We start from the raw sequence: 15816 nt of genomic DNA, 5'->3' as shown, positions 1-15816 counted from the left end.
GGTGGTCATGTTTGAATGTAAAATATATTAAAAGGAATAAAGAGCGCGAGCAGCCCAGGAGAACTGTGCAGCTGTTGTGCAATCATAAAAAAAAATGGGTCAGGATTGAAACAGTGATTGGCAAAGTAAGAATAAAGCACATGGGAAACCATTAGCATTTTTCAGCTGTAGGGTTCTCGTTCAAAAAAGTTAAAAAGAAAGGAAGTCAGGGAGAAAGAGCAAGTAAACGTGCACTCCCATGGATTATTGATCTATAAAGAAAAAGTAATTCTCTCTCAATCGCGGCCCATGCAGGTAAGGGCGGTGGGTCAGTGGGGCTGTGGGGTTGGGTGGGTGTTGATTTCTACAATGACGACAGAAAATTCATAATTTTTTATTTTCTTTCGTCATCATCCGTTGAAATCCTCCCTCCCACCCAGCCCCACCCGGCCCCACCGCTCTTACCTGCATGGGCCACGGCTGTTCCCTCTAGGAAGCAGAACTAGGATGCACCTCATCCAATCAGAACAATGTGAGGCTGCAGTACTCCTTGGGGAGAAAACACATGATTAGGGAGGAAAGCCACTAAATCAGGAGCAGACACCAGAGAGGGTAAACAATGCACAATAATCATCAGAATGGGGCTAATCCAAAGATCACTCTACGTATATGTTATGCATTGAAAACCAGGTGCCCGCAAAAGACAGCTAAGCTGTCTCAGACTGAGACTTAAAAAAACAGACCAAACATGCATATAACCTGCTCGTCAGAACTAGGTCTTACACCACAATAAACCTCTATAGTCTTCTGAATCATAACAATCCTTAAATTAATTTGTAACTATCATGCCTTTAAGTCTGATAGCCCCTGGCATCAGGGCCGAACTGGGAACTAAAAGTAGCCCTGGCAATTTAGTGGACCAGCCCCCCTCCCAACGGACAGGAGGGGGAGGAGGAGGGTGCACTTCTGTTTTTGTTACTGAGGGCCGATATTGCGGCAGTGATGCAAAACCGGCCCCAGTAACAAAATCGGCCCTCACCCTCCCAGCCTCCCAGGGAAATTCCCGTTGCTGCTACAGCCAGTCCGGCCCTGCCTGGCATATGCATTCAAAAGTCTATATTGACTCTTGGGCTAAACTGCAGGCTCCACACATGTGGTGCTTTGTGCCTGATTCCCCCCCTCAGTGATAAGGCATCTAACAACTCCAATTGCTGTAATGATATGGCAGAAAACCTCTTTTGAGATAAATTACTGCAAAAAATACCATTGCACCTACAAGTCGCGTACCTGCTGTGTAGTGCACAACAGCTTTTCAGGCTTCTAAGCGCAGTCAACTTAGACTGTAAGTGGGAATGTCTTAAGATGACGTTCATTTATACTTTTTTGACAGTCTTCGATGCAGTTGCATCCTCCCATCCTTCTTTAGTTCGTATTTTAACGTTATATATATTATTAACATCCTCACCAAATAATGGGGCCGATTTATCAACATGTTGCACTGCCATGAAGTCAAGTAAAAATAGGCAAAGCAGCACAAAGTCATGATAGGGTATTTACTTTCCATAGCTGGAAAAGTGTAGACAGAGCTTGTGTTCTTTTAGTTAAGTGTGTGTTCCTTGCATGAAAGTTGAGCATTCCAGCACAGTCTCAATGGTTCTTGATGCAGTGCCTGACCTACTTTGTTAGACTAGGTTTTGCATCAAAACAACACCTCCTTGATGCAGGTGCAACGTTGCAAAAATCGTATTTCTTCTTACATTTCACACATTGGATGTGTGTAGTACTGTTGAACACACATCCAATGTGTGAAATGCTTAAAAAGAAATTGCCAGGGTATAGACTTTTGTCCGGGAACAGTACACTTCTAGTATAAAACTTGCACTAGACATCACACACACATTTGCACTATCATGCAAATGTGTATGTATGGCATTAGGCAACTCGATTGTGTGCCAGCACTGAGGAAGAGATTAAGATGAGGACATATTAGCAAATATGACCACGTGCTATTTTCACCTCCTTGGTTTTTGCGCTGTATGTGGACTCCCAGGCTTACTCAAAATGGTGACACAGAGCACAAAATGGCCACATAAATACCCCAGCCCAAAAGGCATAGCCCAAAAGAACCCAATTTGAACCAGGCCGCACCATTGGCCAAAACCCAAAGTGGTGCAAGCCTCCCGAGCGGTTGACCGCCACCCTAAAGCCCCACTGAAGCCAAAGAAAATAAAAAGTTCAATTTTATCAGCTAAAATGTCTTACTGGTCTACCCAACTCTAATCTTGTTAGAGTTTGGAGAGTTAATTTTCTTAAGCTAAACAGCTCACATTCAAGTTTTTGCTTTCTGAACCACAGTACACAATAGTTGAAAAAATCATGTTGTGAGCTTACAAGAGAAAGCTTTCGATAGATGCCTAGCTAATATCCCTCCAAAACATCTATCAAATATATTTAACCGTTTACTGGCCATCCGAACTGTACTTGCTGGTATTGATACCTTAGGTCCCCGTTGCAATGGTTTGTTGTAGTTTTTCATGTTTTCCATTGGAGGCTCACTTAGCAGCCAATGACTTCAGGACCTACCATGATCAGGCCTTAAGGTCTTGTCTTATTAATGTTGACAGTCAGAAATTGTTAATTGTTAAATCGTCAGTGTACAGTAACATCGACAACTGTACAGAAGTTAATTTAGATGGAAAACCTCACATATGCAGGGGGATTGGTCCTATGCATATTAGAGAAAGTTGGGGCAAACACACATCCTTGATGGAAGCAATTCTCAGATTTAAACTCTTCAGTTGGGGCCCCATGTCTCCCAAGCTGCACCTTGACCTACATTTTTGTGTGAAAGGATTCAGTGCGACAGAGCAGTCCAGAATCAATCCCCAACTGTGCCAGCTCCTGTCATAAAAGGTTTCCATTGAACGGGACCAAAGTTGTTATAAAGCAGCCTAGCACATCTTTTTCATCACATGCCAAGCAGACGAATGCCACAGAATTATAGGTCGCACAACTGAAAATACGATGACATGGAAGGCGACGAACGCCCATCCACCCTCCGCCCTGGAAACGCGTACTCCAGGAATGGGCAAAGATCAACGATGAGGTCACCAGAGGGGTGCGATTTAGGGCGGGGGAAGTCCTGAGGATCAATGGATGGGACATCACACTGATGGTTCTGGAGCCAGGCTCTGACCTTAGGCCACCATAGACGGCGGAACAGACTGCACCACTTGCCTGACACAGTAGGGGTCACATGACCCAACATCATCGCTATCCCGTGCCGCTGCACCATCTACTTTATCTCCCCCCACACGGATGGGGTAACCCTATGGTGACTCTGACTGCAAAGTGCACAGACCTCCTTAAAGGTGGCCGTGAAACTGCCTTTAACCCTCACACACCCACCCACGTGGACATTTGTTGTGTATATAAGAAAGTAAGTTTGTCTCGCTCTTGAGAACTGCTGTTGTGTCCCTCATACTCTGTTCATGTGCCGTCTGCAAACATATGCATGGGTTTTCGGTACAGTTTTTTTAATTGCATTTCACAAGTAGTACTTACAATAAGGCGCGATTGAAAAAACTGTTTGAAATTGGCAACAATTAATTGCATCTGATTTATTAACACGAAACGTTTAGGATGTTTGCATATTATAAGATCGATTCAAACAGTGACTCATTAAATCATTGACTTCAAGTAAACCTATGAAAATCTCGAATATGATTGACATGGTAAACATAATTTAAAGTGTACTTACTGTGTTGAGTAGTATCTGGTTCACCATTAAACACAGTTTCTCTTCTTGTTGCAGAGGAACCTCAATTTAAACTCCAGGAAGGCTGCTGAAGGTGTGACACCGAGCCACAAGTCAGGCCTGAGGATGGACGACACATTTGAAAATATCAATGAGCTTGGGACCTTGGAGCTGATGAGCAAAGACCTTGAAATGACTCCATATGGACCACTCAAAAGGTCCATCTCAACTGACTCCCTTAGTTCCATCTCTTCCATTGGCAATAATTTTGGGCAGGATTTTACAGTGGGGCAAATAGAAGTCAATATGGAGTACAACATGAACTCAAATTCTCTGCACGTGACTTTGGTACAAGGCAAAGATCTGATGGAGAAAGAGGATATCAATTATGAGTCCTGTTTTGTGCGCATAAACTTACTTCCGGACGAGCAGATTGTTGGCATTTCCAGGGTAAGTATGTGATGCCATTGTTTCCAATGCTATGTTTATCACACGTTTTGAGTAACATAGACCCATGCTGCATCACAATGTTACAATGCATTCTGAGAAGAAAGACACTTGCTTAAATCACAAAGCGTGGACAGTTTCTGAGAGTTAGAGTTGCTTATGTGTTTTGGAGCAATGTGAGGTTACGGAGAATGACAGCTAAATATTATAGATTCTAGAAAGGTCAGTCCAAGTCTTTAAATGGCACAGGACCTTGTCATAACTAAAGCAGTTTTTATACTGAGTTCAGTTCAGTCTGTATGGACTGATGCAGTGGTTAGTTTTGACCATTCTAAAAACATGCAGTGACCTTGAAACAGCTTTTGTATTTCATGCCATAGGGCTACAAAAATCTAACCACGTACTTTGAAAGAGAATCATAAATATATGACAGATACATATGTTTTTTCAAAGTTAACCAGAAGCAGGGTTTGTGTTTGCCTTTACAGTTTACCTAGAATGCTTTGCCACGAGGTAGGCATTTGAAGCAGGAAGGCATGTTTACTATTGCCACTCACAGAACAAATTTGGACAGTTCTACAAAACCCACATGTGTGCAAGACTCATTCATACTGCATCTTTAGAAGCAAGCTGGTGAATGCACAGATATATATTTAGCAGTTTCGGGGCATTGCTGAATGATAAAGGTAGTGTTCTCAATTTACAAAGAGGTGTACACCAATCAGAATGTAAACCGAACATCTGACCGTAGAGGTTTTAAAACAATGGGCAGCAGAGGGCTTGACATCTAAGGGGATGGCTGGGGATAAAGCTGGTAATAGTTTGAGCTCGGTCGGGATGGATAATGTTGTGGGCAAATTGGAGCATCACTGCTATAAAGATTTAAAGAGAGATCTGCCAGTCAGTGCTAGAAGTGGCAGGTGGCCATTTTTTATTTTATTTTATTTATTGCGATTTTATATAGCGCAAACATTACCCGAAGGTGTCAGAGCGCTTTACAAAAGAACTAGTTGCGATACATAAGGACTTAGGATTACATGAGTTACATAAAAGATACAAACAAGAAAAAAATTGCAAATCTGACCGTAGAGGTTTTAAAACAATGGGCAGCAGAGGGCTTGACATCTAAGGGGATGGCTGGGGATAAAGCTGGTAATAGTTTGAGCTCGGTCGGGATGGATAATGTTGTGGGCAAGTTGGAGCATCACTGCTATAGAGATTTAAAGAGAGATCTGCCAGTCAGTGCTAGAAGTGGCAGGTGGCCATTTTTTATTTTATTTTATTTATTGCGATTTTATATAGCGCAAACATTACCCAAAGGTGTCAAAGCGCTTTACAAAAGAACTAGTTGCGATACATAAGGACTTAGGATTACATGAGTTACATAAAAGATACAAACAGGAAAAAAATTGCAAATGTACAAGTTGTAAAGTCACACAGGAAAGAGATACAAACAGAAAAATGTGCAAATGTACAAGTTGTAAAGTCACTCAAGGAAGAGATACAAATTGATAAACTCTAAGAATCACATAGGAATGGTAGTGAGTAAAAGGTCTACTACATATACTAGTGGTTAGAGTAATCTCTATATACATACATATACAAATAGATTTTCTCAGGATTCCATTTTACCAGCGATTAGGCTTTGACAAGTATATATCACATATTTACAGAGTGAAAAGAGAAGTAAAAAGAAATAAAAAGACCTGGGTTGTGGGCATCGATGGAAACCATCTCACCATGACAAGGTGCACCCAGGTCAAGACCCAAAAAACCAGGAGAGCAGAGTTCCATTAAGTGGGGTCGGAGGGGGGACGCAGTCACAGCACCAAGGGAGGGCAGTAGAATGTCTGCTGTTTCGCAAGATGGTGGATCAAGGACAAGAGCGACAACAGGAGATAGTCCCAAAATGGCGGGGCGCACACGTGTTCCAGTCCAAAAGTTACGAGGGCCAAGTTAAAAGAAAACCAGGGAACCGAACCAACGGAGGAAGAACCAGAAGGGGAAAGGAGCCAGACAGTCAAAAGGGGGGGCAGGCGGTCTCCGAAGCACATGGGTAGCAGTGGCAACAGTGTCCAATCCATTCTCCCAGGTCGAAGGGAGACCGACACAGGCTCCAGGGCAACAGTCTAGAGAATGGGACCTCGGTGTCCCGTTCTCTAGTGTCCTCGGTCTTTCCGATTCCCACCACGTGGCCAAAGACCGAGGACACTTTCTCGGACAGGCTACCTGCGCCTGGGACCGTTAGAAGCACACCATTATCAAGTGAGGTTATCTTTTGACGTTCCCCTACAAATTATCCATCAAACTTGTTTGGATCTTTGAATTATCACATTGCTCATTCAAATTACGGAGGTCAGGTGTTTAAAAGGAAGAGTTCATTAGCATTGCCCAGGCTGCAGACACCTCTCGGTTAACTGCTGGGCGTTTACGATTTTCACATTGGGAAGGCCCTTGTAGTTTTTCGACGCCTCTGACCCATACTGCTTTAACCTGACTGTGGGATACACTTTCCTCACTTGATTTAGAGCCTTGGGCAAATATACGAACGTTTCAAATACTATCCTGAAAGCGTCATCACACAACAAGTCTCGACGCAAAGTGTTGATCTTAGCCTTAAAAAAGTTGTCTCAAGACGAAACACGTGTCGGCTGTTCTTGTTTCTGTCTCTACCGGTCAACATTGATGAAGACTTAAGAATACAATATTTTGGGTGCACATAATATTGGATCTGTGCTATTACTGTTTATTGAACTGTAAACTCACTGGAGTCACTTTTGTAACTTGTTTTTGGGTTTTTCTCTTGTTTTGTTTGTATTTGGGCATCCTGCATACTTATTAGCATTGTGGATGGCGCAGTGTTTGATATTGAGCACGCTGGAGAATATCCTCCTTGTCTCTTAAACTTTGGGGCAAACACACACAGAGGTGCTGGCTGTAGTCTACCACTGCCATCAAGTGTTCTTAGACAAGCAGCCTCATATCGGGTTCAGCCTGTGTAGATCGCTTCAGTGAGATAGAGTTGAGTCCTGTAGCTCAGTGGGCACAGGACTGATGTCTGGGCATACCCATCACGCTCAGAGCGTCTACTGCACATACAAGGTTATGAAAGGTATGTCTGAATTTATGTCAGCTCTCCACTGGCACATTCCAGACACCAGCTTTTAACGCACAAAAATAGGCTCGATGGTGACTTGCACATGCAAATCAGTCTTGGTCCTGCTTCAGTAGAAAACTCGGGCCACTTTCAGGAAAACTGATGATTTGCTTTCCTTTAGAAAGGGACTTAAGACTTGGCTTTTTACCCAGTAAATCTATCTTCTTTCTTTTCATGTATGCTGTGCTGTGTTTTTTTTCGCCTATCCCTTAGGCTCTTTGCCAAAGCGCCGGGACTCTCCTCGGAGTAGCCGTGCGCTATAAAAGAGCATTTTAACATAACATAACATAACCTAATAAGGTCTCTTCAGTGAGGTATAGCTTGAGTCCTATGGAACAGTGATCATAAGCATAAACCTTTAACCAGAAGAGCGAATCCCAGGTGATATATTGCTTTGCATATCACCATTTCTATTCAACTTTCCCTTGAATCTGGTACTTACCTCCCTCAGTGAATGTAGAAATCTGTGCCTATCAATCTTCATCCTGCTGCAGGATGAAATCCCACATTAGCAGATGGGATGCAGTGTGGGATGGTAGAGAGCCGCAAATCCAACCCTAAGAAAGGAAGCATGTGAACTCAAGCCGCAAGGGAACAGTGCCTATCCAGAGAAGGGCAGGATGCACAGATAACAATTGGTGGAAACCTAGAGCCAGGATCTTCATCACAAGATTTAGAATTCACACTGAATGAATGTAAAAACCCAATCCTAGGGAGAAAAATAGCAGAGAACAAATCCTGTAAGAAAAAATGATAGAGCCATAGTGAAACCAGAGTATGCCCAGAACCTAGGAAAAATTATTTGGAACCAGAATGTAACCTTATCCCCCACCTTGGAAAGAAATGTAAGAAATGGGTGGAAAGTGGGAACTACATTGGAAACAAAGCAGGGGGATCACAGGATCAAAAGGACAGTACATTTAAACGAAAGCAACAACATCCATTCCTAAGAAAGATAAGCAGGAACCCCAGCTTGAGCTAAGCTGGTCCAGTCTTGGAGTGATTGCGGCAGAAATTCCAACTGAAAGAAGGAGCACTTCTCAAAAAATATGTTACTCTAACATGTACATGCCGAACATAAGGTTCTGTACACAGAACACTAGGCTGTATATGGTGTCTGGTTGGGATAGATTACTGAAACAGGAATGCAATAGAAACACATATTTCAGGCACTATACATTTGTATTTCAACATACAATTTGAGGCAGATCGCTATAAAGCGGTTTTCTCGGGTTTGGGTCTAAATTGCTATTGACCAGGTGCTGAAAGGTTGATAAATATAGCTGCATTAGTTACCAAGAAACATTCTTTTCAATAATGTGATGTTGCAGATTTGAGTTGGATGTCTGAATCATTGATTAATTTGTAAAAGAATAAGTGTTCGGACTTCAAGTTTTGCTCAGAAGACTATGACAGTTACTACGAATATCCGGGGTGCTGAATACCAAGACAGTGCAGTCTTGATTCCACCTCATGCCTCTTTCATCCACCACCAGTCACTTTCTGACCCTTTACTTCACACTTGCAGGTTAATTTTCATCTCTGCATTCTCGCTTTGTCAGAGTTTTTTTTCATCTGTCTCTTTCTCTTTGTCTTCCCTTTTCTGATCTTCTCTCTCTTGCTCTGGGTGAATGTCTGAGGAAAAATAAGTGTTTGCTCCCAAAAATGAGTGTTGGTGCGCCCCTCTTGCACTCACCAGCTCAAATTAAGCAATAGTTTGCTAAAACTTTGGGCCACATTATCGCCGCTTTTATCGGCGATAACGGGCTTGATAATATGAACATGTGAATTCCCGTAGAAGGCCAGGTTAACACCAGAACCTGGGCTTCTATGGGAATTCACAAGGGCATATTATTAAGCTTATTATCACTGCTTTAGCGTCGGTTTCCTGTCGATAAAAGCGGCTTTAATGTATCGCCCTTTCTTGATAATATGGCCCCTTGAGTCTACATTATCGGTTGCCAAAGATTTATGAGGCAGAGAAGGTTATGATGATTGGACGAAACCTCTGTATTTACGGTTCATTTTTGTTGAATTTCGGTTGAGAATTTTCCAGCTCAATAACTTGACCCATAAATGGTGAATGTTTTCTTAGCTGGTGGGTAAATATGACTATTCAAAACAGGAAATAGGCTTTGCAATTTTGAAAAGTCATCAAAGTGATTTACATAGACTCCAGTAATGTCAAATTTAAGTTGCCTGTTGGATGTCGAAGGAAAGGGGTGTATAGACATTTTGTAATGGGGTGATTAGATTTTGTTTTATACAAAGTAGGATTTTATGCAGTACTGGTAACAGAGAAGATATATTTTCTTTGATGTAATTTCGTTTTGGTTGCACAGATTATATGCATAGTTTATTGTACATTTAGATTTTATGGATGTCTTGTCTAAAATAATCTCAACAACTGAACACTCTTCCATCGATTCACAGACCTTCTTTGGGCAAATGGTAGATCTGAGATTAGACCACATCTCCTGGTACGAGTTTTTCAGGAAACCGTGTGATATGAGAGTGTAGCCCAGCCCTGGGAGAAGAAGGGCAACAGGACTGCAAAGGCACAGCCCTTGTAGGAAGAAAGGAACTACAGGATTTCGAGTCCACGCCCAGGAAAGAAAAGCAGGAATACGGGAGACCATCCCCAGGAAGAGGTAGCTGGGAATCTACCAAGGCAGGGAAAGAAAAAAACAGCTGAATGACCACTGGACTGTTGTCCTGAGAGGAGAATGTGGAGCACAAACCTAGTTGGAATACTTGTGGTTGGCATCCCCAGCACCTCTTGGACTAGTACCATTGTGCAAGTCTGGTTGGGAGTTCTAATTTTTCTTCCAGAATTCATTAAAATCAACATTAGTACTGATTGCTCATCCCATACATGTTCTCAGTTCATGTCTGAGATATTTCATGCTGAAAAAAGATGTTGTTCACTTTGTAGCCTACAGAACCAGTAATTGCAGCACTCCACTGCTGATACAGAGGCATGCATCGCAGGCAGGTATCCACCCTTTATTTTCCCACCACTGGCTCCAAGTCAATGAGCAGCCAGGTAGTGTACATTACTCAAGGACTTCCAAGAACATACTCCGTGAGCCAGGCGGCTGCCACCCACACCCTTGGAAAAGAAACCTGACCATCAGATTTCAAAGGCATTGGATATTCATGCCCTTTCTTGAATTTCTGCTGGGCCCATCCAATGGCAAAAACTGATGAGTTTGGACTATCAAGCAGTATAGAAAAAGAAATCTGTTTTGGCCAATAAACTCCTGCAGTTTCACATATCCTTAGATAATATTGTTGTCATATAAGAGATTAAACCAAATTACTGGTGGGGGCGTCATCCTTTTGATATGAGATGAAGGTAAAAAACACATTTGTAGTTGTGTACATATAGCACTTACATTCGCCACTTATCTCAGTGCTGGCCCAGAAAGCCCCTAAAATATTTTAGCAGGTCCAACAAGACCGCAAATTGGTGTTTTCAGCATAAAAAGAGCCCACTTAGGGGTTTGCCTGCTATACTCTTATGTAGCATGAATATTTTATGGGAAAACACACATGGTTAGATTACTGCATACACATATAACTGCATCAACAACACATAATTATGTTTTATGTTTCCTAGGGTATGCAAAAAGGGACTTGTTGCACAGTTTTGTTCTAGAAATCATGAGGTTTATTTAAATAGGTCGCATATCACATTCTTCATCGTATTTCAGAATGGAAGAGCTGGAATAAATCTGAAAGGTTTATAGAAGATAGAATTATCTTTCGTATATGCACAGCTCATCCTCTGACACAATGATGGCTAGAAGAAGCCAGTTATGTAAGATGTTATTTGTGCTTGTATTATTATAAATTTGCTTTGGCTTGCTGCAAAATCTTAACTACATTTGAAGCTGCATTTCACGCTGATCATCAAATGAAGAATGTGTGAAAGACATCTGTCGGTCTCCTGTTGCATTGTTTATATTAAAAATTGGATTGTTGTTTGACTGGGGTGTGAGGCATGGCCAAGCAGCAACCACAATCCTAGTCAGTGGAAGGCATAAGCAAACACCAAATTAACCTCTGCTCAACCCCCTAGAAGCTTAGCACAGGGCAGTCAGGCCTAACTTAGAAGCCATGAAAAAAGTATTTGTTCGAAATTTCAAACACTAAAACAATGAAAACCTCATAGAAAAAGAAACTACACCAGGTTAGGACAATAGAGCCTAATTTATTAAATAAAACAAGACCAAAATGACAGAGATCCAATCAGTAGAATTGTGTGTACAAGTGTGATTTGTAAGCTATTGTTACCGTTTCTCCCTCATTAGAGGTCAGGTATGTAAATCTGCATCTTCCTGGGATGACTTGGATTACTAGGTTGCGTTCGTTTGCGCGTGTTTGCAGTTTTGTTTTAGTTAACATGTCTGTTTGTAATGATCGTAAAATTTCTGTGTGTTTCTGAGTCAAACTAATTGGTTTAAAATCAGGTTTTATTAATTCGTAGAGTGGTTTAACCCTCTCTGCATAATTTAGAATGTAAGTTCTTCCAAAGTTCAGGAAACCTAGAACTGATTGTAAGTTTTTCAGCGTTTTTGGAGCTTGGAGTACTGCACATTTCCCTAAGAAGTTGTCAGCTAGGCTTTTGCTTTCACTTGATAATTCATAGCCTAAAAATAGGACAGTCTGATGGGCAATTCGTGACTTTTTAAAGTTAAATTTGTACCCTTCAGATGCGAACACAAGTATGATGGGGTTCACTCTTTTCAAGTGTGTCTCCAGTTCATTGTCTGTAAGATAGATGTCATCGACATAAGATAATGCCTCATCATCATATATTTGTAGTAACTCTGTTACTACAAATATATGATGATGAGGCATTATCTTAAATAATCCTGGGCTATTCTAGAATCCCTGTGGGAGTTGACAAAATTGCTTTTGGGCCCCCATGCTGGAGAAAGCGGTCAAATACCTGCTTTCTGGTGCAATGTTTTGACAGAAAAAAACAATTGAAATATCTAAGGTTGTTTTATATTTTTTGCGCACAATGTTATTCATCAGTGCTGCACTGTGTGAATTTTGTACTGCAAATGTTTTGCAACAGGAATTTAAGTGTCTGTAGTCCAATACTAGATGATATGAATTGTCTGGTTTGTGTACAGGAAACAAAGGATTGTTCATTTGTGAGGTGCATGTTTCAAACACCCCCTGGTACTCAAGTTGATCTAAGATCTCCCTGACTTGTTTTTAGCTTCTTGCTTAACAGGATACTGCCTTTGTGCAGTAGGTTGATTTATTTTTTAACTGGATTTTATGGTGAGGAGAATCCTCATCCCATCCTACATGATTTTTATATAATGCAGGGGCTTGGGATACTGCCCATTTTCTGGCATATGTGTATTTTTTATGAATTGGAATGTGATTTGAGAAGGCAGGCATAATCATTTCTTCACCATGTGGGCACTCCCTGACAAACTCTGGTGGCCAGTCTTTCTCTGCTAGAAGTATATCATAGCCTTTAGATAGTTTTTCCCAGAAGAGACCTTTTATTTTCCTAGTTTTGTCCCCCGCTATACGTAATGTTATTTCGTATAGTTTATGGGGCACGCTAACTCTGGTGTCTACAGTTTCCACTTGAATGTATTCATTCGTGTCCACTGTCTCCAGAAGATTCACCAGGATCTTGCGAGCTATGGTCACTTCTGCTGCGCTGTCTAGCATTGTTTGAGCCCACTCTCCATTCTTAAGTTGTGTCCTCAGGATCGTCGGCATGTTTTACTTTAATACTGGCTACCTTCTTTTTGGGAAATAGTAATTTTTTACGTTGATGAGCAGGTCCTTTGTCTTTGGACTTGACGCGCTCTTCTTTATGTTCTGACCGTCCTCTTCTTTCCGATTTCTGTGAGGAAGTCTGAAAAGATCGAGAGGGACGTGTATTAATATCTTGATATCTGTCAGGTTTTCTCAAATTATCCCTATTTCTAAGGTTATATTTTTTATCAGAGGGCTCCCATTGTGGAGACTTGCCCCCCCCCCTTCTGGAGATCTATCTCTTCGTTGGAGAGACCTTCCTCTGGTCTGAAAATGTTTTTTTCTGGGAGTGGTTTGCTTATTACTCTCCCACTTCTTCTTTTGAGAATTGAGATTATTTTTAATGAAAGTTTTTTCAGGATTTTCAGTTAGTTGTGGTTTTAGTGGTTTCCCACCCAAACTATCTCTACCTAATTCTTCATCGGATTTTTCAATTATTCTGGCAAGTTCAAAAGGTTCGTCTGCTATATCTGTTTCTTTTAATTTCTGGCGGATTGCCACGGATGCTGCTTCTCCTTTTATGTTGGTTAATAGTATAGCCGAGACTTGCTTAAAGTCTTTCAGTAATTTCATACCTAGATTTAAAGCAGGCTCTGGACTCTATTCATTTTGAATCTGTCTTAGTACATCTGGTATAACCGCCTTAGATGGGACACCATGTGTTTTTGTGTAGATTGAAGCAAAGACTGGTCCCCAACTGTCACAGTCCTCCACAGGTGGTGCAATCCCCATTGGTAGGCAGATGGCCAGAATTCTGTGTTTTTCGTGAGGGGTAGCATCAGGAAATACTGCCTCTATTTGAGTAATTTTTTGAGCTAACCAGAACGGAATTTGTTCCCGTTTTGCGGGTAATTTACCAATGATTGATTGTATGGTCTGTGGCGTAATTGTATTAGTGTTCCCCTGGTGAGGGGTGTACTGTGGAATTTTTATTGCTGGTTGGACTGTTAAAGTCTGCATGACATATTGTACCAATTGTCTATGTATTCTAATTTGTTGTTTTAGCTGAACTAAAAGTTCTCCGCTAGACATTTTTTCAATGTCAGGATGTGGTGTATAGCTGGCTAGAACCGGCCATGTGGCTCCTGGTCTAACTAGTGGACCAAGCCTGGTAACGTGATTTTGATGTTTTAGGGCACCTTTAAGCTGTAAGTTCATGGAATTTCAACTTCCTCGAAAGGGGTGTATTCCTCCGGAGGTTCCCCTGCTTTGTAGTAGTGGAACTTGTGTGTTACAGCATTTTCTGCTGGAAAAGTTATCCATGAATAGAATACCTCTGTCTGCCGATATTCATGTGCCTCGACAACAAATATGACTGTACCACCTCTTGATGATACTCCATTTTCTATAAGTTTTATAGTTAAGGTTTTCCTTACATTTACCGGGATGAGTATTGCATCCGGGTCATCTTGTTGAAGACTTGTGTCTTCCGTCAAGAGTTGAGCTGCTAGTCTAGCTCTCTCCCTTTCATCGTCACTCTCTGACATTTTGCTGACAGAAAGTTTGCAGAGCAAGTTTCAAGGAAACAAAGATTAGGTGCACTATATTTTGGAACAATGTATCCTTTAACGTTGAATAAACCAAAAACTATTATATAGGAATCTCTTCCTACTAAGTTTTGGTGGATATTAACCTTTTACCCACTCCAGACGTCTATTGGAGTTTTTATGGAAAAGGTGTCTGTGTGAAAAGCACGACTGAGTTACTCTAGTATCTTGCGTTAAATTATCGCCTTACCAAACATTGGGCGCCATGTAGTGTAGTTCCTACATTCCCAATAGGCTCTGCGCATTAGAATAACATAAACGATAGTTTAGGCGTAGGACTGATGTCAACTAGGTCTCTATTGAATATGTTAGACTTAATTGTGTGTGCCAGCTAGCTCAGAGGTCACTAGAAACTTTCTCGAGTAAACAAGAAGGTGTTTAGCTTTCCTGAATAGAGAAGAAGGGATTAGCTTCTGACAACCGCATAAACATGACAACTTTGCTCCCTCCAGAATAAGGAGTATATCTCCAGAGTTTCGGAAACAATAGATAGCTATTTTACTCAGTCAATCGTGCATGCTTCGTTTCACCAAAGATGCAGAGAAATAGAGAGACGGGCGTTTTCAATCAAAGGGTTATTTATTGAGCAGTCTTCTTTCTCATGCAAGAGAAATGAATTGCCACAATTGCAATACTTGTCATAAAGTAAAGTGCGTACAGTAAAATGAGTATTAAGAAATAATACTGTAAAAGCATTTATATGGTTTCTAAGCCATAAGATACTTAAAATGGATAAAATACACACAACAATAAAATAATGACTAAACGTACTCAACTGGTGTACCTAACCTAAGCCTAGTACGTGGGAAGGAGTCGATGAGTTACAGTTTTTTGCCAAGAATCTGAATCAAGAATTCTCCTTGGGTCTAATCAGCTCCGTACCTTGGGTATAGAATGAAGGAGGTCTTGTATCTCTCTCTCAGGACTCGATCTCCCAGCAACCCGCGAGGGTGTCAGGGAAACACTGGAGCTGGATTTCTCGGCAGGAGAAAAGACAGCGTCTCTCTCAGTGCGTCATCAGGGAGGGTCTGCTTCCTTCGGCACTCGCATCAGCAGGGCGTCAGGCAAGTAGATAGCCGATCTGCTCCAAACCACCATGTGTTGCTTAAGGCAGATGTTGGTATATTTATACC

At 41.5% G+C, this 15816-nt stretch overlaps 1 protein-coding gene across 1 annotated transcript in view; it reads left to right on the top strand.

Annotated features, from left to right (window-relative positions):
• The window catches only part of SYT12 (synaptotagmin 12), an 858259-nt gene that overhangs the window by 509262 nt on the left and 333181 nt on the right, over positions 1–15816 (top strand). The window contains exon 4 of the mRNA XM_086957847.1: positions 3794–4186. Coding sequence (XP_086813973.1) covers positions 3794–4186 — 393 coding nt within the window. The remainder of the gene's footprint in view (positions 1–3793; positions 4187–15816) is intronic.

The sequence above is a fragment of the Lissotriton vulgaris genome, chromosome 2_1 (assembly GCF_964263255.1).
Source record: "Lissotriton vulgaris chromosome 2_1, aLisVul1.2, whole genome shotgun sequence".
NCBI classification, from domain to species: Eukaryota; Metazoa; Chordata; class Amphibia; order Caudata; family Salamandridae; genus Lissotriton; species Lissotriton vulgaris.
This window is presented reverse-complemented; position numbering and strand designations above follow the sequence as displayed.